General features: G+C 39.3%; 1 protein-coding gene across 5 annotated transcripts; it reads left to right on the top strand.

The window, feature by feature from the left end:
- On the top strand, positions 1–27603 carry ZNF300 (zinc finger protein 300). Of its 5 annotated transcripts, none has more exons than XM_086412476.1 (8): positions 1–883; positions 13888–14203; positions 18117–18490; positions 19121–19247; positions 19899–19942; positions 24101–24227; positions 24471–24596; positions 25732–27603. In XM_086412476.1, exons 5-8 carry the CDS (start codon positions 19931–19933, stop codon positions 27309–27311), a joined length of 1845 nt encoding a protein of 614 aa, XP_086268602.1. In that variant the 5' UTR covers positions 1–883; positions 13888–14203; positions 18117–18490; positions 19121–19247; positions 19899–19930; the 3' UTR covers positions 27312–27603. The 5 variants fall into 5 exon arrangements, with proteins under 5 accessions (XP_086268602.1, XP_086268601.1, XP_086268604.1 ...); XM_086412475.1 differs by having other exon boundaries at positions 31–883; positions 18117–18381; XM_086412478.1 differs by having other exon boundaries at positions 39–883; positions 18117–18381; positions 19823–19942.

Here is a 27603-nt window from a genome sequence, read left to right as displayed (position 1 = left end):
GTCCCGGCTAGTTCTGTCTCTTTTCAGCCTGCTTCCGCGCCTGAGTCTCCCCGGAACAAGACACACGCGCAGTGCCCTGGCAACCTCGCGGACTTACTCTATTTTAAGAATTCTCCCGGAATGATCACATTTCACTAGAAATTTGAGGACTTAACTCTGGAATTTGAGTTTGAGTCCAAGGCCTTTCGTTGTGGGCCTGTGAGTATGAAGTTACAAAATGAGAGATACATTTTAGAGGCTTCCTTAAAATGCCTGCAAATAGAAGCTAACAATGGTTGAAGTTAGTACTGAGCGAGTGGGATAATCGCTAAGAACATACACACACAAATTTATATTGATTACACAAATATGATGACCAAGCGCTAACTCGCCTGAGTAATATTTAAAGAGAAAAATTTGAGAATGCTTGGAGAAAGTTTTCCTCTTCAGGGCAGTTCAATATTAATCAAGATGTGTTACCAGTCCTTTGGAGACAGCAGCAAGAAGGTCCACTTCAGAAGTAAAGGAAGCACCTGGTTGCACCGCTCCATTCTTTCACGGAAGAATGGAGAGGTTCAACCTGGTATTGTAGGGCACACGTGGAGCACAGTTCTCCAGGAAAGACCATTAATGGTGCTGCTTTCTGCGGTTCTTGTCAGTGGTGGGAGGGGCGGCCTGCAGTCCAGCGGTGTTCTCGGAGCTTAGGTGAGTTCTCGCGAGTCTGGAGCAGTTCTCCGGGGACACGTGCAGGCCTGTTGTATGCTGCTGCCGCCATCTTGAGTTGCAGGGCCTGTGCAGGCTTCTGCTCACCACAGGCGGAGTTGGGGTTCAGCATAGCGGTTCCGCACCAGGAGCTGTAATGCGATGGGTTCGGTGCAAGGCCTCTGCAGAGTGTCCTATACAGGTAAGGGAAACTAGATTAAGCACAAAAGAAGAGGTTAGAACTTACAGCTTAGATTCTCTTTTATTTTTCCCAGGGACCCTAGCAGCCTTTACTGGTGGCAAATCCCTTCTCTGTCTTTTTACTTTCTCCTCATGCTTGAGGGGAGCTAACGGGCGATGGATGGTCTGATTTCTGTAACTGTTGCTGAGTTTGGCTTTTGTCTTCCGTGTGGAAGAGCAGAGCATCTGTGCTGCCTTGAGATATGTCATATTGTTAACGAGCTTCAGCCCTGACTGTTCGTATTCCTGAGCGACCGCCAGTTGAAGTTTTATAGATTCTAATCTTTTAGAGACCGAGGACAGCAGACAATTTAAAATAGATGGCCCAAATGTCAGCAAGAGGACAGTTTATTAAGAGGCCCAGGAAATGTAGGTGAGGGCTTGTTTTGTTGCTGTTGTTTGGTCACTAAGTTATCTCTGATTCTTTCGCCACCCCATGGACTGTAGCTCCCTCCATGCACCCGTTCCCCGCCCTCCCTGCCCAGCTTCCCTGTCCATGGAATTTTCCAGCATATGAATACTGGAGTGCATTGCCATTTTGTTTTTCAGGAAGTCTTCCTAACCCAGGGACTGAACCCTCATCTCCTGCATCAGCAGGCATATTCTTTACCATCAAGGAAGCCTATGGCTTTTGTTAGCCAAGTTGGTTTTCTAGTAGCCTGTCTACACTTTCTTCGATTAGGCCACTTATATTGATGTAAAAGCAACATGACATTTTGACCCTCTCACAGACTCTTTGGTCAGCTAAATGATAATCAAGGGCAATCCAGTTGTCCTAAAATCCCTGTTGCTTGGCATATAGGATTAACTTATCTTTTGCCATTTTTCAGAAAAGGAGTTTCAGGTTGGAGAGAGGTTCACAAGGGTCATTTTTGGGGGTGAGGGAATGGGGGCAGTTGGTTCTGTTGTCTTGGGTTATTTCTCTGGAGGCTGGGGCTCAAGATCCGTCTTCATTCAAGTGTGATGTACCCACAAAGTTATTCCCCTACAACTTCAAGGAAGAATGGATGGTTAGGATCACTCTGGGGTCCCTTCCACTTAGGAGTGAGCTGTTCTTGTGGGCTTCTGGTTTTCCATGTACACCCAGTTTCCTGGCCCAAAGGGGTATAGGGCCAGGTCAGTGTGTGTGGTCCTCCTGGTTACCATATTCTGTGAGACCTTTCATGGTTTCTTCTACCTGGAGAACTTGAGTTGTTTCATTCCAAGGGGGTTAGGTGTCCCTTCTTGGACTTGGGGAATGGGTCTATCATACATGAGTTCAAATGCACTTGTTTAACTTATCCCTACCTGGAACTAACCATACGTGGAGCAAAGCAATCAGAAGCGCCTTAATCCAGTTTTCTTGAGTTTGCTGGCATAGTTTGCTTGCTAAGGACCATTTCAAGGTTTGATTGGATCTCTCTGCTTTCCCTGATGAGTATAAGGTCCACTATCACATTATCCCCTTCATCACTTGAGACACAAATGCTGAATTATTATCATTTTGTAGGGCTCCTAGGAGCCCAATCCTGGGGATTCTTTATTTTAGTAATGCCTTAGTCATTTCAGCTTTCCTTTCAGTTCTAGAGGGGAATGCTTATATCTGAAATTGCCTGGTACTCTTAGCATGACAATGAAATCAATCTGCCAGTGTTCTCTAGGGTATGTCCCTCTGGTTTGAACAGGTCTTCTTTGGGGGCCTCTGGGGCCTCTGGTGTGGGAGTTATTTATTGTGCTAATGGGGCAAATGTCAACTACCCAACTGATTATGTTTTTCATGGCTGGGGTCTCCATGATGTCAACCAGCTAATAATTGATATATAGGACTTCCTTCTGGAGAGGATGATGGGACCCCACTCCAGTGCTCTTGCCTGGGGAATCCCATGGACGGAGGAGCCTGGTAGGCTGCAGTCCATGGGGTCGCTGAGTCCGACACGACTGAGTGAGTTCACTTTCACTTTTCACTTTCATGCATTGAAGGAAATGGCAACCCACTCTAGTGTTCTTGCCTGGAGAATCCCAGGGATTGGGGAGCCTGGTGGACTGCTGTCTATGGGGTCGCACAGAGTCGGACACGACTGAAGCGACTTAGCAGCAGCAGCTGCAGGACTTCCTTCCCATAGTGAGATCCTTAATGGTCCTCCCTGATGGCTTGGCGAGCTACAGTTTAGGGCATTAACTAGCCACCCATGGCTCTCCAAATCCCTACTGAAGCCCCGTTTTGGGGCTTTGTGTAATTCTTTTCTGTGTAGATTAGGGAATAATTGAATGGATCTGACCTTCAAAGTATGTGGGTTAGTTGCCAAGTTGCTGGTTCTAGGTCCACCCTTTTTGGCAGTTCTGGAAAAGGGAAAGGCTACCCACTCCAGTATTCTGGTCTGGAGAATTCCATGGACTGTATAGTCCATGGGGTCACAAAGAGTCAGACAACTGAGCGACTTTCACTTTGGCAGTTATGTCTACCATGTTGTTATATACACCATTATTACCTCTGCATCCTCCTTTTGGTGACTCCAACAATGAATCATTGCTACCTTTTTTGGAAGCTGTACTACTTATGAGAGTTGTACTTATAAGAACTGTACTGCTTCAATAGGGACTTCCCTGGTGGCTTAGACAGTAAAGCGTCTGCCTACAATGTGGGAGACCTGGGTTCGATCCCTGGGTCAGGAAGATCCTCTGGAGAAGGAAATGGCAACCCACTCCAGTACTCTTACCTGGAAAATCCCATGGATGGAGGAGCCTTGTAGGCTACAGTTGATAGGGTCACAAAGAGTCGGACACGACTGAGTGACTATACTTTCACTTTCACTTTTCACTGCTTTAATATGCTTAAGACATGTACTGCTTGTTTATTCTCTGCAGTAAGCGTAACTCTTCTCCTCCAAATAGCTCCATGTCTGGGTAGGATGGCATATGCATATCAGGAATCTGTGTAAATATTTAAGATCTTCTCTGTCTTGATCTCTAAGTTTTAGGTAAGGGCTGTCAGCTCCACCTTTTGGGCCAAAGTCCCTGGGCATAGGTCTCTTGGTTCTATGATTTGGGTCTGGGAGGTTACCGCATATCCCACTAGCCTTTTCCCCTCCACACCCATCCTCTTCAGCATTCAGGAGAGACTCACTTCCTAGGTTAAGGCAATTGGGATAGACTGTTCAAGGGCCTCATGTTCAAGGGCCCTATTTCTGTAGGTGGTTAGATGACAGGATTTAGTGTACAGCAAGTTTGACAGATTTTTGTTACTTTCTGCCACGCCATGCCTCAGTGAAAGTGCTGAGTCGTAACCACTGGATTGCCAAGGAATTCCCAAGTTTTTATAGTAACCACTGAGTTGTCCAAAAATGTAGCCTGGACTTGAATTGACCTTCTGGGTAATAACAATTTCAGTCATGTTCAACTTTTTGCAACCCTATGGACCATAGCCCACCAGGCTTCTCTGTGCATGGGATTTTACCAGCATGAATACTGGAGTGGGTTACCACTTCCTCCTCCAGGGGATCTTCCTGATCCAGGGGTGTCTCCTGCATTGGCAGGTAGATTCTTTGCCACTGAGCCATTTGGGAAGCCCATTCTTTTCCCTTGGGGCTTATTAACGCTTGAAACCAGTGTGGATTTCATATGATGATTGACTGTCAAAACATTTAACTTCTCAACCTCCTTTAGCCAGTAGCTGCTACTGCCTATAGGCAAAGAGACCATTCCTTAGCAGTTTGATTTAATTGTTTAGATCTGTCCAGAGAAGTTTGTCCTCAGCCATTAACATTTACATCTTGTGCCCACTGTCTAGGGGAATGCCAGTCTCCAGTTTGTCTCCCATTAGGTGAATCTCCCTTCCTATCAGGGATATAGGACATTTGGGGATGTATAGGAAGAAATGGGTGAGAGTGTATTTGTCCAGTTTGCATTTTAATGACTCTGTGGGAGCCTGTTCTTGGGCCTTCCCTGATACTCTGATAATTTTACAACTCTTGTAACTGAGTTTGCCTTATCTGGTGTTTAAACATGAGAACACTGGTGGCACCAGTATCGACTAAGAATTCAACAGACTTTCCCTCTATGGCCAGTCTCAGATGGAGCTTCTAAGGGGTCAGTTGGGGTGCTGACTTAGGAGCCCCTGGCCCCATCATTCTTCATATATTTGGACCACCTGCATTTGAGGGTAGTGGCTGGGATCTGCCATTTCTATCCCCCTTTGGGGGTGCTGAGGGGATTTTCCTTTCCAGTGTCCTTCTTGTTTACATGTGGCACTGATCTACTAGTTTCCTTGACTTGCTATCCCTTAATGGAGGTGGAGGGGGCTACTCACCATGTTGAGAATCTCCATGGGCACTTAGTCCAGATTCCCTTCCCATCTGGTTAACACTGAAGGGCAACAACTGATCTCGGGTGGCCTCGACATGCAATGGCTTGGAGCGGGGCTTGGGTTCCTAGCCGGAAATTGAAACTGGGTCGCAGCAGTGAAAGTAACAGATCCTAACCACTAGATCAGTGGTCAGTGACAAGGGCCCTGGCCTTCAGCCTTGCAGAAAAGAATTCCTACAAAGATGGAAAGTAGTAAAGCAAGTGAAGTATTTATTAAGAGGAAAGAGTACAGTACATGTGGACAGACACAAAGCCAGACTCAGGGAGAGAGAGTTGCTGAGTCATGACCTTGTGACAGTTTGAATCATATTTATGGGGCATTTCTTTCGTTCTCCTTTGACCAATCATTTTGATTTGCCTGGTTCACAGTCCATATTTGGTATATCTCAGGATCCTCCCATGTGTGCATGCATCTTTTAACCAAGATGGATTTTACCGAAAGGCATCTGGTAGAACATCCCTTGACATAACTCCCCTTTGGCCCCCAAGGGGCCTTTCTGTGCATTTGTGGTCAGGGAGATGTCCTGACTTCAAGAATGAAAGTAATTGATCTGGGCAGGGCCAAGCCTTCTCCCTTGATTGTCCTGCTATTCTCTTCTTGGAGTTTCATCCATAGGGAATGAATCTCCAATCGCTTTACCCTGGTGGGTAGGGGGCCCATCTACTTTCTGCCTTACAACTAGTAGGTGGATTTGCCTCTGGGCCTTTTAACCCTCTATATTTCGGTTATTAAACACCTGGTAGGCAACCCCAACCAGGTGAGAGGTGTGTCTAATGTTGAGGGCACTGTGGGCCTATTGACAGATTTCTTCACTGCTACCTAGGTTACTTTTAGGAGTGATCTGTCTAATTCAATAGCTACTATTTTCAACTCAGCATTGGTGTCTTTTTGGGAGACCAGAACAAACAAACAAACAAAACCCAAAAAACAAAAATCCTTTTATTTACTTAGAAGTATTTCCCTGTCTCATCCTTGAATTTTAAGTTTAATTTTTCATATGTGCTTTCATTCTCTTCCACCATATCCAACCCCAAATTCTCTTTTTTACGTGTTTTGCAGTTTGCACTGTTTTAGTTATTTACTTCCCTAATCCAGATGTGAATATGTTTTTATATATTGAAATATTAAAATAAGAGTCTTTGAATCATAGCTACAGAGAACAAACTTATAGTTACCAAGGGGAGAAGGGTGGGGGTGGGGGGTGGGGGAGGGCGGGTAGTTGGGACAAACTGGGAGGTTGGGATGGACATACGTACACTACTATGTATAAAATAGACAGCTAATGAAAACCTGTGTATATCATGGGGAACTCTACTCAATGATCTGTGGTGACCTAATCGGAAAGGAAAACTAAAATATGTGTAAGTATAACTGACTCACTTTGCTGTACAGCAGAAACTAACACAATATTATAAGGCAACCATGCTCCCAATAAAAAGTCTTTTTTAGTGATGTCTGGGTCATGCTGAAATCGGTGTTATAAATTTTCATTATCTGAACTCTTAGAAAACATGGTCATAATATTCAGTGTTTGAAATTAAACTACTACTATATCAGTACAAAGCACAAGTTAATCCACCGACAAAGCCATAGACTGATTATTAAAGCTTATGATTACAGTGTGCTTAAGTTGCACACTTAAATTATATTGCTCCAGAGTGATGCAACAATGGGTAAGCCATTTTTGTTAATTGTAAATCAACAGCCAAGGGGGAGAAACAGCAATAGTAAAGACCAGGAAAGGCATAAAATCTTTGCCTTATCAACCTGGGAGGACAGCAGTGTTGCTTACAGTCTTATATCTTGGGCCACCTTATGCATTTTGTATATCTACTTCTGTGGGCAAGAATTCCTTAGTAGGAATGGAGTAACCCTATAGTCGACAAAAGAGTCTGAAATGCAGTACTTGGTTGCAGTCTCAAAAATGACAGAATGATCTCAGTTCATTTCCAAGGCAAACTGTTCAACATCACAGTAATCTAAGTCTATGCCTTCTAAAAGATGATGCTGTTAAAGTGCTGCACTCATTATGCCAGCAAATTTGTAAACTCAGACTGGAAAAGGTCAGTTTTCATTCCAATCCCAAAGAAAGGCAATGCCAAAGGATGTTCAAATTACCATACAGTTGCACTCATTTCACAGGCTAGCATGATTATGCTCAAAATCCTTCAGACTAGGCTTCAGCATTAAGTGAACTAAGAACTTTCAGATGTACAAGCTGGATTTAGAAAAGGCAGAAGAACCAGAGATCAAATGGACAGCTTAGGCTGGATCATAGAAAAAGCAAGGGAATTCCAAAAAACCTCTACTTCTGCTCCATTGACTATGATAAAGCCTTTGGCTGTGTGGATCATAACAAACCATGAAATATTCTTAAACAGATGGAAATACCAGACCACATTATCTTGTCCTGTAGGCAGGACAAGAAGCAGCAGTTGGACATAGAACAATGGACTGGTTCAAAATTGGAAAATGCTATATATTGTCACCCTGATTATCTAAATTTTATGCAGAGTACGTCATGAGAAATGCCGGACTGGAAGAAACATAAACTGGAATCAAGATTGCCGGGAGAAATATCAATAACCTCAGATATGCAGATGACACCACCCTTATGGCAGAAAGTGAAGAGGAACTAAAAAGCCTCTTGATGAAAGTGAAAGTGGAGAGTGAAAAAGTTGGCTTAAAGCTCAACATTCAGAAAACGAAGATCATGGCATCCGGTCCCATCACTTCATGGGAAATAGATGGGGAAACAGTGGAAACAGTGTCAGACTTTATTTTTCTGGGCTCCAAAATCACTGCAGATGGTAACTGCAGCCATGAAATTAAAAGACGCTTACTCCTTGGAAGGAAAGTTATGACCAACCTAGATAGCATATTGAAAAGCAGAGACATTACTTTGCCAACAAATGTCTGTCTAGTCAAGGCTATTGTTTTTCCTGTGGTCATGTATGGATGTGAGAGTTGGACTGTGAAGAAGGCTGAGCGCCGAAGAATTGATGCTTTTGAACTGTGGTGTTGGAGAAGACTCTTGAGAGTCCCTTGGACTGCAAGGCGATCCAACGGGTCCATTCTGAAGGAGATCAGCCCTGGGATTTCTTTGGAAGGAATGATGCTAAAGCTGAAACTCCAGTACTTTGGCCACCTCATGCGAAGAGTTGACTCATTGGAAAAGAGTCTGATGTTGGGAGGGATTGGGGGCAGGAGGAGAAGGGGATGACAGAGGATGAGATGGCTGGATGGTATCACTGACTCGATGGACGTGAGTCTGAGTGAACTCCGGGAGTTGGTGACGGACAGGGAGGCCTGGCGTGCTGCGATTCATGGGGTCTCGAAGTGTCGGACACGACTGAGCGACTGATCTGATAGTACATCATACAAAATGCTGGGCTGAATGAATCCCAAGCTGAAATCAAGATTTCTGGGAGAACTATCGATAACCTCATATATGCAGATGACACCACCCTAATGGCAGAAAGTTAAGAGGAATTAAACAGCCTCTTAATGAAAGTGAATGAGGAGAGTGAAAAAGCTGACTTAAAATTCAACATTCAAAAAACGAAGATCATGGCATCTGGTCCCATCACTTCATGGCAAATAGATGGGGGAAAAGTGGAAATAATGTCAGATTTCATTTTCTTGGGCTCCAAAATCAATGTGGATGGTGACTGCAACCACGAAATTAAAAGGCACTTGCTCCTTGGAAGAAAAACTATGACAAACCTAGAAAGAGTTGAAAAGCCTCTTAAAAAGCAGAGGCATCACTTTGCCGACAAAGGTCTGTGTAGTCAAAGGTATGGTTTTTCCAGTAGTCGTGTATAGATGTGAGAGTTGGACCATAAAGAAAGCACAGGGCTAAAGAATTGATGCTTTCGAATTGTGCTGGAGAAGACTCTTGAGAGTCCCTTGGACAGTAAGGAGATCAAACAAATCACTCCTAAAGGAAATCAACCCTAAATACTCATTGGAAGGACTGGTGCTGAAGCTGAAACTTCAATACTTTGGACATCTGATGTGAAGAGCCTACTTATTGGAAAAGACACTGATGCTGGGAAAGATTGAAGGCAGAAGAAGAAGGGGACAACAGAGGTTAAAATGATTGGATGGCATCATTGACTCAATGGACATGAGTTTGAGCAAGCTCCAGGAGATAGTGAAGGACAGGGAGGCCTGGTGTGCTTCAGTCCATGGGGTCCCAAAGCGTCCAACATGACTTAGTGACTGAACAACAACAACAAGGCTTACTGATTACATATCTGAAGAACATGGCAGGATATCTAAAAAATGATAGTCTCCAAGGATTCTTCCCAGTTTCCAGTGACTTTTAGTTATGGTCCACTGGGTTCCGAATATGTGTAATTACATCACTTGCTGCTTTTTATTTAGTTTGGAAATTTTGCTTATCACTGATTAAGACCCTGTTTTCATCCTTTAGCCTCTGTTTCATTTATACATTTTTTAATCTTTACACCAATACCACACTTTCTTGATTATTGTAGCATGTGTATGATAACTCTTGAGATCAGGTAGTGTTAAGCTGCAAACTTAATTTTTTCCTCAAAGCTGTTTTGGCAATTCTTGGTTCTTTTCCTTTCTATATGAATATAAAACTGTCCTTTTTATATAGGGACAGTTTTATTTCTTTCCTTGTCAGTTTCTTCTCAAAAGCTTGCTGCCATTTTGAATAGATTGCACTGAAGCTATAACTCAATTTGCAGAGTTTGACATTATAACACCGGGGCTCTGACACATGAATGTCATATAGCTCCTTTAAGTCTTCTTTAATTTCTATTAGTATTGTTTTATAGTTTTTGGTATATTGGTGTTTCACATCTCTTGTCAAATATGCCCCCAAATCATTCATATTTAAAAATTTGCCATAGATGTTTAAAATGTTATTATCTGATTTTTTTAAATTTATTAATTTTTTAATTGAAGGATAATTGCTTTACAGAATTTTGTTGTTTTCTGTCAAACACCAACATGAATCAGCTGTAGGTATATATGAGTCCGCTTCCTCTTGAACCTCCTTCCCATTTCCCTCCCCATTCCACCCTTCTAGGTTGATACAGAGCCCCTGTTTGAGTTCCCTGAGTCATACAGCAGATTCCCACTGGCTATCTATTTTACGTATGGTAATGTAAGTTTCCATGTTACTCTCCCCATCATCTCACCCTCTCCTCCCCCCACAATTTCTGATTATTTATTGATTATATATGGGAGTACAATTAATTATTGCATATTGATCTAGTATATTCAACCTTTCTAAGTTTACTGATTAGTTCTAGTAACATTTTCTTTGTAGAGTGCATTAGATTTTCCACATGGAAGATCATGTTATCTACAAATGAATGTGGCTTTACTCTTTCCTTTCCAAACCAAATAGTTTTAATATATTTTTTGCCTTATTGTGCTAACTAGACCCTCCAACACAATGTTTAATAGAAGTTGTGGGAGTAATTCCTTCCACTTTATTCAAGATTATTTTAGCTATAATAGGGCCTGTTCCTGTCCATGTAAGTTTTTTTTTTCCAAAAACCAACTTTTTATTGAAGTATAGTTGAGTGTTGTGTGTTGTGTTAGTTTCAGTTGTATAGCAAAGTGATTAATTTTTATATATGTGTATATTTAAATATATTCTTTTTCAGATTCTTTTCCATTATAGGTTATGACATGATATTGAATCTAGTTCCCTGTGACAATCTAGTTCCCACTAGGTCCTCATTTATCTGTTTAATATATAGTTGTGTCTATCTGTTAATACTAAACTCTTAATTTATTCCTTCCTCTCTTTCCCTTTGGTAACTCTAAGTTTGTTTTCTATGTCTGTGAGTCTTTTTCTGTTCTATAAATAAGTTTATTTGTATCTTTTTGTAGATTCCACATAAAAGTGATATCCTATGATATTTGTCTCTGACTTACTTCACTTAGTTGATAATCTCCAGGTCCATCCTTGTTGCCACAAGTGGCATTATTTCATTCTTTTTAATGGATGAGTAATATTCCAATTCATTACACACACACACACACACACACACACACACACACATGCACACACGCCATATATTCTTTATCCATTCATCTGTTGACAGACATTTAGGTTGCTTCCATGAACTGGCTATTGCAAATAGTGCTGCTCTGAGCATTAGGGTCCATATATCTTTTCAAATTAGAGTTTTCATCTTTTTTGGATATATGCCCAGGAGTAGGATTGCTGGATCATGTGGTAACTCTGTTTTTAGTTCTTTAAGGAATTCCATATAAATAGTTTTGTCTAAGTCTACAAAAAATAATTTGCTGTAATTTTTAAGACAAATTGCTTTAAATCTGTAGATCAATTTGGGGATAATTAATATCTTTACTATCTATAGTCTTCAAATCAGTGACCATGGTATGTCTATTTATTTTATTTCTTTTAATGACATTTTGTGATTTTATTCCCAAAGATTCTACATGTTTTGATAAGTATAAGTCTAAGTGTTTCTATTTCTTTGGAGTGATTAAAAATGATATTAATGTTTTTATTCTGTTTTAATGTTTTTATTATTAGTATATAGAAATGTGATTGACTTTTGTATCTTGTATCCTGTTCCTTTGCTGAACTCACTTACTAGTTTTAGGCATAACACTGGTAAATTCCTCTGGATTGCCTACATAAACAATCATTTATGTCATCTCTATGTAGGGACAGTTTAATTTCTTTACTTTCTGATCTGTACACTTCTAATTTTGCTTTCTTTTGTTATTTCAGTGGGTAGAATTTCCACTACTATGTTGAAGTAAAATGGTGATAGCAAACATCATTCTCTTGTTCCTGGTCTAAGAGCGGAATCATTCAGTCTTTCATCATTAAGTATTATATTTTCTGTGGGGTTTTTTTTGGTAGATGCTCTTTATTAAGTTATGAAAATTCTTGTCTGTTACTATTTTGCTGAGAGGTTTTTTGTTTTGTGTTTTTAATCATGCATGTGTACTAGATTTTTAGCAAATGCCAGTTCTCTGTCAACTGACATAACCATTTACTTTTTCTTTGTATCTTGTTGGTTAATTTTCAATTTTTAGCTAGCTTTGAATACTTGAAATACATTATACTTGGTTATAGTGTATAATTCTTTTGCTATATTACTATATTTGGTTTGCTAATATTTTATTGAGTATTTTTATGTTTTAAGTTCATGGGAGACATTGGTCTGTAGTTGTTTTTTTTTTTTTTTTGTACTGCCTTGGTATGGTTTTGGTAACAATTTCCTGATAAAATGGTTTGGAATACTGAGATTTTTGTAGAATTCTAGTTATGGAGCCATGCAAATGATCTCTTTAATCTTAGTTGAGTTTTGGTGTTTGAAGAAATGATCCACTTCTTCTACCTTGCCAAATTTATGAGGCTGAAGTTCATAATATTCTCACATTATTGTTTCAATGAGTGCAAGATCTATAGTAACTTAATATCTAGTTCTACAATTTCCAACATCTTTTTAATTCTGAACTGTATTTTTTTCCTTTGGTTTATTTTTCTCTTCATTATGAGTATCATTTTACAGTTTCTATACATACCTGATGATTTTTGATTTGGTGGCAGACAGTGTAAATTTTATCATGTTGGATGATAGATACTTTAGTGTTCCAGTGCCTATTTTGATGCTTTTTTCTGTATTTCAGCTAAGTTACTTGGAAACAGTTGTTAACTGGCATCAGAGTAAGATTTAAAGGTTGAACTAATGATTTCCCACTATTGAGGCAAGACCTTTCTATGTGTTCTTCCCAGTGAATTGTGAAATTTTCCAGTCTGGCTGATGGGAACAGGCATTAATCTTGGCTTAATCTTGAACTCCAGTTACTGTTTCCTCCTTCCTCTCCAGTGTCTCTTTTCCCAGACACTAATTTTCCTTATATACATGCACTGACCAGTACTCTCCTGAATACTTGAAGTGGACCCTCTGCAAATCTCTGGAGCTCTCATTATGTGCAGCTTTCTCCTCTTTGATCTCTGCTCTGTGACTATAGCTGCCTTGGTCTCTCTGTACTGTTAGTTCTTTCTCTACCACTCTGGAAGTCTATTGGCCCCTGCCTGGACTCACTTTTCATGTCATACCTGGAAATGTTCTCAAGGCAGTAAACTGGGCAATCAGAAGGGTCACCTCAATTTGTTTCCCATCTCTCGAGGATCACTGTCCTTCGCAGCCTGATGTCTAATACCTTTAAAATCATTATTTCATGCATTTGTCTGGTTTTTCCATTGGTTCAGGTGGATGTTCCCACCCATTCCATATTACTTCACTTTGGTCAGAAGCAGGAATTTGGAATTGGTTTATCAAATTTAATTTTGTTTTATAAATATGTAAATTTTTTTATGGTTACATAGTCAAATCAACAGAACTATGGTATATTCAAAGAATATAAGATCCAATCTGTGTCCCTTCTATCTTATTTCCTTCCTCTCGTGGTAGGAAGTATCTAAGATAGCCACCAATGAGTCCCACCTCCTGATAAAATACTCCGCATAAGTAAGCAGCTTCTAACCAACGGCATATGGCAACATTGAGGGGATGTCACATATATAATAAGGTTATAAAAGATTGTGACTTCCATCTTGCTTACAGACTCCTCTCTTGACTCCCTAGATAAGCAAGTTGCAAGTTGGAGAGTCCTGTATGGCAAGATACTGAGGGTGGCTTCCTCACAACAATCAGCAAGGACGTGAATGCCCTTAGTCCAGCAATCTTTGAGGCGTTAAATTCTACCAACAATCATGTAATTGAGCTTGGAAATGAGTCATTTGAGTCTTCAGATGAGAGACCCCAGCCTGGATCAATACCTTGATTATAGATTTGTAGAAGACCTCAAAGCAGACGATTCAGATAATCCATGTCCAGATTCCTGACCCACAGAAGCTTTGAAACAATAGATGTGTGTTGTTTAAAACCATTAAGTTTTGGGGTAAGTTGCTCATTTCAAAAGATAACTAATAATACCTTTTGTAGATTATATTTTATTTGGTGATTTATTTTTCCATCATTTGCTTTTTAAGGTAAACACATATACAGTTGATCTTTATTATTCGCAGATTCTGTATCTACAAATTCACCTACTTGCTAAAATGTATTTGTAACCTCAAAAATCAAATTCAGTGTTTTTTCAGTCATAGGCAGACATGCCCAGAGTACCAAAAATTTGAGTTGCCCCATGCACACATTCCCAGCTGAGTTTAAACAAGGGAATGCTCTGCATTCTTGTTCCAGCTCTTACACAGAGGTGAACAGATGATGAAGATAGTAGGGGCAATGCAATGTGGTGCAAGAAACTCCAGCTCTGGGGCCAGCCAGACAGGGTTTGAATATAATTCTGGCCTTTGTTATTGGACCTCAGGCAAATCACTTAACTCTTTTGAACTTTGCTTTTTCTGGTAAAATAAAGACAATAGAATCCACCAACATGAGTTGTTTTTTAAGGTTATAATCTTAATTATACAAAGTTGTAATTTAAGATTGAAATCTGTTTTATATTGATTTATTTCCCTTTGGAGGTATGGTTCAGTATTCACTAGTTCTGTGTTTGTAGCAACTTAATTGAACATAGCTACCATGAATAAGAAGAATTAACTATATACATATTCACATTTTAGAAACTAAATGATAATAACAAACTATTCTCATTTTTTCTACCTTTTCTCCTCATAGAACATTATATCCTCTTTACCTCCATAGCAATACATACAGATATTTCTGTCTCTCTCTTACAGCTGAATACTAACGTTTTATATGTATACTATAATTTATATAGCTGGACCTGTTGGCAAATGTTTGGGTTGATTGTTGTATTTGGTATTAAAAATAGTACTGCACCATTAAAAAAAAATAGTACTTCAATGAGTAACCTATTTTGGGGGGGAGGGCAATGTATATTTGGGATATATTCCTGGAATGGAGTTTCTGAGTTCAGAAGCAAAAACTTACATGTAGTGTTGTGGTTTTAGACTTTGTTACTCCTCCTTTTAAGAGGTAGAGCTTAATTCCCATTCTTTTGTTTGTGGGCACCCTTAATGATTCACTTTCAGCACATAGGATACAGAAGTAATGAGATGTCATTTCTAATATAGGTTATAAGAAGACTATGGCATCTATCTTGTGTGTGCTCTCTCACTGTCTTTCCCTTGACTCATTTGGTCTGCATAGAAGCCAGCTTATATACTATGAGGCAGGCTTGAGAGAGGGAAGACCCACCATGTCATGAGGATAATTGAGTAGCTGAGGGAAATGCCCTTATGATGGGCAATTGAGCCTGGAAATGGAAATTCTGAGGCTTATCACCAGCTTCTTCATTGAGTTTAGAAGCATAACCTTGAAATTTAGTTTAAACATCTACAGTTATTTAGCCTTGAAATAACTACAGCCCTGGCTGATGACAGCTTGAGTGCAGCAACCTCTCGACAGACTAGATCTGAACCACCCACGTCAGCTGTTCCTACATTCTCAACTCACAGAAGCAATGAAACAGTTAACTACACTTATAGTTTCAAACTGCTACTTTCTAGTAACTTGTTACACAGCAATAGGTAACAAATACATATAGTTATGAGTTGAGTCCAGTCTGACTCTTTGCGACCTCATGGACTGTAGCCCGCCAGGCTCCTCTGTCTATGGAATTTTCCAGGCAAGAATACTGGACTGGGTTGCCATTTACTACTCCAGGGAATCTTCCTGACCTAGGAATCAAACCTGCATCTCTGGGGTCTCCTGCATTGTCAGGCAGATTCTTTACCACTGCTGCTACCCTATTGCCAAGTCTTCTATATAGTGAAAGTGAAACTCCTCAGTTGTGTCCGACTCTTTGTGACCCCATAGAATATACAGACCATGGAATTTTCCAGACCAGAATACTGGAGTGGTTGCTGCTGCTAAGTCGCTTCAGTTGTGTCCGACTCTGTGCGACCCCATAGACGGCAGCCCACCAGGCTCCCCTGTCCCTGGGATTCGCCAGGCAAGAGTACTGGAGTGGGTTGCCATTTCCTTCTCCAATGCATGAAAGTGAAGTCGCTCAGTCGTGTCCGACTCTTAGCGACCCCATGAACTGTAGCCCACTAGGCTCCTCCATCCATGGGATTTTCCAGGCAAGAGTACTGGAGTGGGGTGCCATTGCCTTCTCCGACTGGAGTGGTTAGCCTTGTCCTTCTCCAGGGGATCCTCCTAACCTAGGTCTCCCGCATTGCGAGCAGATTCTTTACCAGCTGAGCCGCAAGGGAAGCCCAGCTCTATATAGGGCTATGTCATTTTTCTGTCCCATTAGTAATATATGAGAATTCCAAGTTCCCATGGCATTGTTACTAACACTCTGTATTTCCAAACTTAAAATACTGTTTTTAAAAAACAAGGTAATAGAAGAGAAATAATATCTCGCTATGGACATAGAACAACAGACTGGTTCCAAATAGGAAAAGGAGTTCGTCAAGGCTGTATATTGTCACCCTGTTTATTTAACTTATATGCAGAGTACATCATGAGAAACGCTGGACTGGAAGAAACACAAGCTGGAATCAAGATTGCCGGGAGAAATATCAATAACCTCAGATATGCAGATGACACCACCCTTATGGCAGAAAGTGAAGAGGAACTAAAAAGCCTCTTGATGAAAGTGAAAGTAGAGAGTGAAAAAGTTGGCTTAAAGCTCAACATTCAGAAAACGAAGATCATGGCATCCGGTCCCACCACTTCATGGGAAATAGATGGGGAAACAGTGGAAACAGTGTCAGACTTTATTTTTCTGGGCTCCAAAATCACTACAGATGGTGACTGCAGCCATGAAATTAAAAGACGCTTACTCCTTGGAAGGAAAGTTATGACCAACCTAGATAGTATATTGAAAAGCAGAGACATTACTTTGCCAACAAAGGTCCGGCTAGGCAAGGCTATGGTTTTTCCTGTGGTCATGTATGGATGTGAGAGTTGGACTGTGAAGAAGGCTGAGCGCCGAAGAATTGATGCTTTTGAACTGTGGTGTTGGAGAAGACTCTTGAGAGTCCCTTGGACTGCAAGGAGATCCAACCAGTCCATTCTGAAGGAGATCAGCCCTGGGATTTCTTTGGGTGAATGATGCTAAAGCTGAAACTCCAGTACTTTGGCCACCTCTTGCGAAGAGTTGACTCATTGGAAAAGAGTCTGATGCTGGGAGGGATTGGGGGCAGGAGGAGAAGGGGACGACAGAGGATGAGATGGCTGGATGGCATCACTGACTTGATGGTCGTGAGTCTGAGTGAACTCCGGGAGTTGGTGATGGACAGGGAGGCCTGGCGTGCTGCGATTCATGGGATCGCAAAGAGTTGGACACGACTGAGTGACTGATCTGATCTGATCTGATGGCTTTTTTATTTTTTCATTATGACAGAGGCCTCCTCTCCCTTCAACTTCTCTCACTTTTATTTTCTTCAGTCGGCCTTTGCAGTTACTGCAGTAATAGTGTACCCTAGAGAACTCCTTATAATCGTTCTTAACGTAAATTTCATTATTAATGTATATCCTATTTCCTTTGCTCCTCAGTGAACTCTTCCACCACTTTGGCGGATTTCCCCCACAGTGGAATTTCCATTCCACATTTTCACCCCTCTCAGCAAGTAGAATCTCCTGGTATAGGGTTGCGCCAGTTACAAACACTTTTAAGTAAAGTCGCCAGTGAGAATATTTTACTATTGCAAATTATTTGTCTTTTACCAAACGCAGCCTTCTAATGGGGGACATTATCACTCAGACTTCTTACCCAATCCTGTAAAATCTCTCTGCAAAATTTTCTACGTTACAGGTTTGTATAATCCGCTTTTATGTTATCTTTCCCCCCTCCCCTTTCTGCCTCTGTGGTACAGCCCAGACACAGGCGCTGAGTAAACTGGATTCCTCTGCTTGTACGGAACTGACCAGTCTCGCAAGATGGCGGCTCCCATTGAGACATATAGCACGGGAGTGGCCATATTGCCTCCTGAACAAAGCCGCCCAGGGTGCAGAGTGGGCAAAACTCCACTGTACGGAACAGCGCACGCCGGGGAGCCCCGCGCTTTGCTCACCCAGACAGGAAGCGGGAGAACTCAGCCGTCTTGGGTTAAGCCGTGATGGGCGTTTCTGGAACTGCAGGTCGGAAGGCGGACATGTGTGGTGATGAGTGTCTTTTGAATTGGTAATGGGATAAGAGGGGTCCGTGAGTGTCAGTGATTGGAGACTGATGAAGTCACTGGTAGGGAAGGTATGTAGGATTAGCGTTGGGTTTATTTGGGAATCAGGGATGGGGTTAGCTATAAGATTAGTAATTGGATAACGGTGTGTCAGTGATGGGATTACCTGTGGGATCAGAAATGGTGTATAGGGGGACTGACTGGTGTTGACTGGGTCAGGAATCTAGGGGACTCTGAAGAATCAGTGATTGATGAAGGAGGCTGTGGACTAAATGATGAGGGCGTCCATGTGGCAGTCAGTGATGTGGTGGGCATGGGGGAGTTCTGTGGAGTATGTGATTGCTAGGCCCCAGGATTCAGAGATTTGGAAGAAGAAATAATGACCAGGGTGTCCTGGATGATAGCCTAGTTTTCGTTTACATAAATTAAAATTTCCACAGGTCATAGGCAACCTTTCAGGTCACATCCCTTCTCAACCCATCACTATGCCCTTAACCTGGTACCCCTAACAAAAATGATCATTTTGAAACAGTAACAAACAAATCAGAAAGGATAGGATTATTATGAAAATTATGATTTTTGTCCTACCTCTGTCAAAATTTATTGAAATCATTTTGTATTTTATTCAAGAAACATTTATTAAACAACTGCTGGGTGCCTGGAGGTAAGTATGACTATTTCTCCCAATTGTTTCCTTACAGATCTATTTTGACAAAGCTTAGAATACCCCATATAAAACAGTATCCCTGTGGCTGGAGTACTCAGTTCCTCTGAACCAGTTAAATCTTGTCTATCTGACTCCTTGTGGGACTGAGAAGGATTTACCAGGTATGTACCTTCCTGTATTAGGGTATATTCCCTTGTATCAATGGTCCCAGCTTACTAATATTTTTATATGCAGACATCCATACTGTTGGAATCAACAAGAAAAGTTTAAACATATTGATTGGCAGAAGTGTCTGCTGAGTTGCAAAGAAAATATAAGAGCTCTTGGGAGATTAGATTTTATCTGCTTATTCCTTTCTAGGGAATAAGGGAATACATTTCTCAGTTTTTGATTTGCTCATTAGCTGTTGGGGAACTTATCTTGGTATGTTTGTGTGTGTGTATATATGTGTGTGTGTGTGTGTGTGTGTGTGTGTGTGTGTGTTGCCTTATGAACTCCTGCGAATGGAATTGCTGGTTAATGGCAGGGGGGAAATAAGTTGTTAATAAATCAAAAAGAAACATATCTTCACATCCATACAATTAAAAAACCTTGTCCAAGTTCTGTATGATCAAAGTATGTAGTTACAAGAGAGCTTACTTCACATTATACTTGCTAATTTTTCCATGAAGACCAAACTATCTTCTCTCACAGGTTTGCTTATCGTCTCCCTAACTTCTGTGGTCGTTGTTTCTAGACTGGTGAATATAGAAGCTGCATTTTGCATCCGATCTGTGAAAATACCCTTCTAATCACCAATTTTGCCTTTTTAGGCATCTGCCATTTTAGAGGAGAGCAGAAAAAGATGAAGTCCCAGGTGAGTTGCTTTAATTTTTAATTTTTTTAATTTCCTTTTTTGGTTCTAAATACAATCAAATGGAAAAGTGAAGATAGCTAAAATTTAGATCAGGGAAAGATAGCCAAAATAAAGATCCAGACCTAGAAAAATTGCTAGGTAATTATGCAGATAATTTGGCTTGAAACCACTTTAAAAAGTTGGTGTACAGTTTTTCTTATCTTTTTGCTGACATCATCAGTTAACATGATTTGCAGTCCTCTAAACAGAAAGAAGATACATTTCCCATAGGAAGAAATTATTTCTTGCCGTATAAAACTGAAACAACTTTTAGTTTTGGATCTTCCTTTCAGTAATGGGATATACAGTGTTCTCACCAACACTCCTGTGGTAAATGCAATAATAAATTTGTAACTGTATCATAGAGTGATTTCTTTTAGAAGCAAGTTATCATAGCATCATAGCCTGACTCTGTAACTTTATCCTTTAGAGCTGGAGTCATCAGACTATTGCCTGTGGGGCAAATTCAGTTTTCTGTTTTTGTAAATAAAGTTTTACTGGCAGCACAGCCATGTAAAGCCAGGCATTTGTTTACATATTGTCTATGGCTTTTTTTGTACTACAGTGGTAGAGTTGGACAAGCACCATATGGCCTGAAATGCTGAAAATATCTACTTTGCTGAAAAAATTTGTTGACCTCTGTTTTAAAGGACTAGACAGAGTATAGAGGCTTCCTATTGTCCAGTTTTATCTATCAACAAAGTCTAGATAATACAGAATAGATATGTTTTGAATGGTCTTCCAAAATATTTATTTCTTTCAAAAAGTAGTCCTTAAAATATAATTGTCAGGAATTCCCTTGCAGTGATTAGAGCTCTGAGCTTCCACTGAACAGGGCACAGATTCAATCCCTAGTTGAGGAACTAAGATCCACAGCTGAGTCATTTGTAGTGATGTGGATGGACCTAGAGTCCGTCATAGGAAGGACTAAGTCAGAAAGAGAAAAACGAATATCATATATTAATGCATCTTTATGAAATCTGTTAATAGAAAGATGGTACAGATGAGCCTGTTTGCAGGACAGGAATAAGATGCAGATGTAGAAAATGGACATGGGGTGGGAAGGGGAGGGTGAAACAAATTGGTAGAGTAGGATTGACGTATACACAACTGTGTAAAATAGACAGCTAGTGGGAAGTTGCTGTATAGCACAGAGAGCTTAGCTCCGTGCTCTGTGATGACCTAGAGCAGTCAGATTGGGGGAAAGTGGGAAAGAGGTTCATGAGGGAGGGAATATATGTGTACATATAGTTGATTTACTTCATTGTACAGCAGAAAATGACACAACATTGTGAAGCAATTATACTCCAATAAAAAAGATAATCATAACCTTACATGAAGGTTACCTTCTTATATGAATAGATGGAATCTAAAAAATTACTATTAATAAATAATTTTAAAAAATATATAATTGTCTTGCAAAGCTTTGGAAAGCAGGGGTTCCTGATGTTCTGAAGATAAGTATGGATTTTTTATTGGCCCAATAGATTCAACTACCATGGCTAATTAACTTGCTTATTCCTTTAGGATTAAAGATTTGTATTTTTTCCATACAGTCCTGAAGTAGAAGTCATCATTTTCACACACATGTATCTTTTCTCCCTCTAACACCTATTCCCCTTCCTTCTCCTCCATCTTTTCCATTCTCTCAGTCACTCAAGCTGTAAATATTCCTTGTAACTGATACAAAAAATATAATTTTCCACTGATAATGTGCTGTATTTTATTCAAAATTAACAAAGCTTATACATATATAGTATATTAAAGCATTCTAGTGTTATTGATAAAGCAAAATTAGAATGTCAGCATTACATTTATGAATTTTCTTATCAGAATGGATTTCCTCTATTTTCTACATTTATTATCTTTCTCATGTTGCTGTCCTTTAGATCACAGGAATATTATTCAAAGTGTGCAAAACCATTTTTAATTAAATATGAGCTTTATTCTCTATAATTTTCATTCTTTCCTTTTTAGCAGACATGTCTTGAATATTCAGTATATGTCACAGGTGCTGGCTAGCTGTGAAATAACTCAAAATTTAGGCATGGTTCTTTCTTGGGAAGAATACAGAGAAAAATGGGGCAAATAGATGTGGAAACTAACAAAAATACATAAAAGCTCTATAATAGACATGAGAGCAAGGAAATTTTATAGTGGTGAAGGAAGAGCAGCCAGCTTTATAGAGAAAGCAAGAATGAGAGGCTTAAAAAATGATTGAACTTTGGATCATGAAGGAAGTAGGATGAGGATGGGTAACAGCATTTGCAAAAGTAGAAAAGGCTGAGAATTTGAGGAAAACTAAAGTGGAAAAAAAAAATAATAAAGTGGAGGTGTTTTGTGGAAAGTTTGTCTAAAGGTGATATTAATGTAATAAAATAAAAAAAGTCTTAATTACAGTATCAAGGAAGGCATTGTGGAGTACAGTGGTCAAAAAACCAAGGTATTGAGTCAGGATACCTGCTTTTAAATCTGACAGTTGACCAGTCATATATATTTAGTGTAACCTTTGGCACAAAGTGACTTAACCACTGTATTATGGGAGTTATCTCTCATGAGAGTTACCTCATATGTAAAGTGGGAAAACTAAAGGGATTGTTATGGGAACAAACTAAATGTGTGGTAGGTTGATGGTGTGGGATGAGAGAAACCTTAAGATTGAGATGATTGAGATGAGAATAAATACATAGATAGATAGATGGAACCAAAGGAATCTTTTAAGCAAGGGAATGTTGATATTTAATTTTTTTCATTCTGAAAGAAGCATTTGATAATAGAATAATTAGGGGAAAACCCTTAAAAATAGTTTTAAATAATACAAATCATTTAGATTCCACTATTAGGTGACAACTATTGTGAACATACATAATGGTGACATGATTAAAACCATTAGTTTACCCTCCAGAAATGTCCATAGCTCTACAGTTACCCAAGTCCTTTATTTCAGTGTCATGTCAATAATTTGTTTTGGCTTTTTCATGAATGTTTCCTGCTTATTTCTTAAGTGTATTCTTTTTCAATATTGCTATTATAATTGATGTATTTCATTATATTCCTAGCTATTCCATATATGTAGGAGAATTGTTAGATTTAGAAGAAGCTAAGATTTCTTTCCTCTGAAATGAGGGGATTGGATTAGAGTCTTCAAGAACTCTGACATTCTCTGACTCTCTAAATGTGGCTCTTCTCAAAAAATTTTTATGTGTTGTACTTTAAAAATCCTTCTCTATAATTATTAATAAAAATCCTCCCAGTCAGGTTTTGTTATTATTTTATAGTTTTGGGTATTTTTAAAATTAAAATTTTTCCTCATTCAGAATATATATATTTTTCTTTTTTCTAAGACATAAGATATCATTGTATTATAATTGATATACTTCGTTATGACAGCTAGAACTGGCATTGCCGAGTACCACAAACTGCATGGATTAAATGACAGAAATTTTTTTGTCTCACAGTTCTGGAGGCTGTAAGTCAAATTCAGCTTATCAGCAGGGTTGGTTCCTTCTGAGGGCTCGAGGGAAGGATCTGTTCTAAGTCTCTCTGTTTGGCTTATAGATAACTTATCTTTTCCTCTGGTGTCTTCATTCTATGTGTGTGTGACTCTGTTCAAACGTCTCCTTTTTATATGGATACCAGTTATATTGGGTTAGGGTCCACCCTAATGACTTCATATAACTAATTATATTTGCAAAGGCCCTGTTTCCAAATAAGGTCACATTCTGATGTTCTAGGGGTTGGAACTTCACCTTATGAATTTCTAGGGTATACAGCTCAGTTTCTAGGATATGAATTCAGTTTCTAGGATACGAATTCAACATTATTCTTTTCCTGTTAACTTTCTAGTTGTTTTGGTACTATTCATTGGCTAATACATCTTTCTTTCAGCTATTTTAATGCTGCTTTATCACTTACTAAATTACCATTTGTATTAGGTAGGCATTTTATGATTTACCTCTTTTGTTTTCCTGTCCTGTCTGGCTCTTGTTAAAGGCAGGATTTGACATTGAGTCTCCCAAATACTCTGATACAAAACTAAGTGTAGGTATAATTTTGCATGCTATAGTAGAAATGATAAGAATGATGACTTTAGATTGAACAGGAATATTACTGTTACAGGGATTAGTATCTTTCAAGGATGTGGCTGTGGATTTCACCCAGGAGGAGTGGCAGCAACTAGACTCTGCTCAGAAGACCCTATACAGGGATGTGATGCTGGAGAACTATAGCCACCTAGTCTCAATGGGTAAGAGTGACTTCCCTATATAACTCAGACTTGACCAGTCAAGTACCTTTCCTTACCAGTCACTATAGTTAGGTGGTTCCTGATGTGTATATAATGACTTTGATGATCTTAATACCTTCCCCAATGGAGGTCATTACTTTCTGAAGGTTAAATGAACTACTTCATTGTAGACCTCCTTAAACTGCATCTTCTCTTTTGCCTTCTGTGCAGTCTATCCCAATTCCTCTGATTTCTATTTAATAGGGCATCCAGTTTCCAAACCAGATGTCATTTCCAAGTTGGAGCAAGGAGAAGATCCATGGATCATTAAAAGAGACATACCAAATTGGATCTGTCCATATGAATCAGGTCAGGCAGATGGGCGACTAGGTAAGTGAAATATTAGTTTGCTTGTTTTGTTTTTATTTTGGTTGATTGATGCCTGAGGCTTATGTTTCTCTCCTTAGTGAATTCTCTTACTCTTTGCTCCTGTACTGAAAATTTAGTTGGCACTCAACAAATAATTAATCAATTAAATAATTGTGAACCTTTATAGGGGATAGCTATTTCTTATTGATTCTATATTCTATTCTTATTGATTCTATTCTATATATTCTATCTTTTGTATTAAATGTATATTGTTTTATATATTTAATGCATTTTATGAAAAGGCTTAATAGGCAATAGAAGGCAAATTTCTTCTAAAAACACAGGTTGCATTACAAAATTAAATGTCAAATACTGCTACTGTTTTTAAAAGTTCAGAGAAAATTAGAGTCTAAAGAAATACAACAGAATTTGAAAAGGCATTTTTCAGAGCATGCAGCTGTAGCTGCTTTGAAAGATAAATTGAGTATTGATGATGATGAGAAAGGGAGGTGAAGGCAAACTGTTGGTGAAGGTGGGCAAGAAGAATATATGAACAAAACCTAGAAGATAGGGAAATACGGCTTTTCTGGGAGAACTTTGCTAGTTTTATTTGATAATATATAGAAGGAACAGTGGAATTCAAGCTTGGATTCTTGGCGTGACTCTGGTACTGAATCCACAGCATGATCTTGGGTTTTTCTCTTGTTTATATTAGTTGTTAATTAGGAAAGTAGAATAAGAGGAGATTAAATATTTTGAGTACAGAAGAGACCTTGTTTCTTCAGCTAGAGGTGGCAGGATAATACTAGCCAAGTATATAACAGATGGTTTATAAAATAAATGAATTTGAATGGTGAAAAGCATTTACATTCTGAAAGCAGGAGAAATGAAAAGATTCTAAAAGAGTAATCCAAGATTAGAGTGATAATAACTCAGATAGTTTTCTGTCTCCTTCAGGTCTAGTTTTTTCATAAATATTTCTCTTTAACATCTTTGTCTATTTATTACCCTGATCATAGTGTATGTTTTACTGTCTTCTGAAATGGCATCTCGTCCCTGTTTGGGTTCATCACCTTTATTAGATCAATCATTTTTTATACTCCTCTGTGTTCTGTTAATTATTCTTTATGACTTTTTAATTTTCCTTTTTTTTTAGACAGGAAGAGTAACCTTGACAACCCCCAATCATGTATTTTGGGGTCTGTTTCCTTCCATAATAAGATATTGAAAGGAGTCATAAAGGATGGTTCATTATACTCCATTTTAAAAGTCTGTCAAAGTGATGGCCAGTTACAGAGATGTCAGAAAAACAGACTTTCCAGACAAGTAACAGTCATCAACAACAAAACAATGACTGTAGAGTCAGACTACAGATATGATGCACTGAGGAAAATATTTAAAGAGTGCATAGAGTCAGATGCTTCAAGAAACAGACCCTATAACTATGATTCCTTTAAAAAGAACTCGAAATCTAATATTGACCTACCTAGTTGTAACAAGAACAATTCAAGAACAAACCTTGATGAAAGTTTTGAATGTGGAAAATCATTCATCCACAATGTGGCCAATTCTAACCTTGAGAAGCTTCACAATGGAGTAATTCCCTATAATGATAATGAGCATGGAAATATTTTCAGCAAGAAACAATCCATTATTCATTATCAGAATGTTGACACCAAGGAGAAAACCTGTGTGTGTATTACATGTGGAAAAGCCTTTGCTAAGAAGTCACAGCTCATTGTACATCAACGAATTCATACTGGGAAAAAACCATATGATTGTGGTGCATGTGGGAAAGCCTTCAGTGAGAAGTTTCACCTCATTGTACATCAGAGAACTCATACTGGGGAGAAACCTTATGAATGTTCTGAATGTGGAAAAGCCTTCTCTCAAAAATCATCCCTTATTATACATCAGAGAGTTCATACTGGAGAAAAACCATACGAATGTAGTGAATGTGGAAAAGCCTTCTCCCAGAAATCACCCCTCATTATACATCAGAGAATTCACACTGGAGAGAAACCTTATGAATGTAGAGAGTGTGGTAAGGCCTTCTCCCAGAAGTCACAACTGATTATACATCATAGAGCTCATACTGGAGAGAAGCCCTATGAGTGTACTGAATGTGGGAAAGCCTTCTGTGAGAAGTCCCACCTCATTATACATAAAAGAATTCACACTGGGGAGAAACCCTACAAATGTGCTCAGTGTGAGGAAGCCTTCAGCAGAAAGACAGAACTCATTACACACCAGTTAATTCATACTGGGGAGAAACCTTATGAATGTACTGCTTGTGGGAAGACCTTCTCCCGAAAGTCACAGCTCATTATACATCAGAGAACGCATACTGGAGAGAAACCCTATAAATGCAATGAATGTGGAAAAGCCTTCTGTCAGAAATCACATCTCATTGGACATCAGAGGATACACACAGGAGAAAAACCTTTTGTTTGTACTGAATGTGGGAAAGCCTTCTCTCAAAAGTCTCACCTCCCAGGTCATCAGAGGATTCATACAGGAGAGAAACCATATGTATGTTCTGAATGTGGAAAGGCGTTTTCTCAGAAGTCAGATCTTGTTTTACATCGGAGAATTCACACTGGGGAAAGACCCTATCGGTGTGCTGTATGTGGGAAAGCTTTCATCCAGAAATCACAACTCACTGTACATCAGAGAATTCATAGCAGTGGTAAAAATCATAGTGAACTAAAAACACAGACAAGCCTTCAGTATTAGCTCAAGGCTTAATATATAACAGGAACTTGATGAATTTGATAAATTTCTTGACAGCGTCTTTATAGAGAAAATTTTACAAGAGAATTCATATCTGTAATCTGGTGATACCTAACTCAGCAGACATGATGGAAAATTATTACATAAATTAAGGCCATTTCACCATAGCATGTAGAGCTTTTAAAGTTATGAATTGAATGTTTAGTAGAACAAATTATGTATATAGAATGTTGGCAAAGTATATATTCCTTATTATGCCCCATAACAATAAACATTGTGAAATTGCTAATATTAA

This window comes from Bos grunniens, chromosome 7, assembly GCF_055505025.1.
Source record: "Bos grunniens cultivar Pamir isolate PY7600 chromosome 7, Bosgru_T2T1.0, whole genome shotgun sequence".
NCBI lineage: Eukaryota > Metazoa > Chordata > Mammalia > Artiodactyla > Bovidae > Bos > Bos grunniens.
This window is presented reverse-complemented; position numbering and strand designations above follow the sequence as displayed.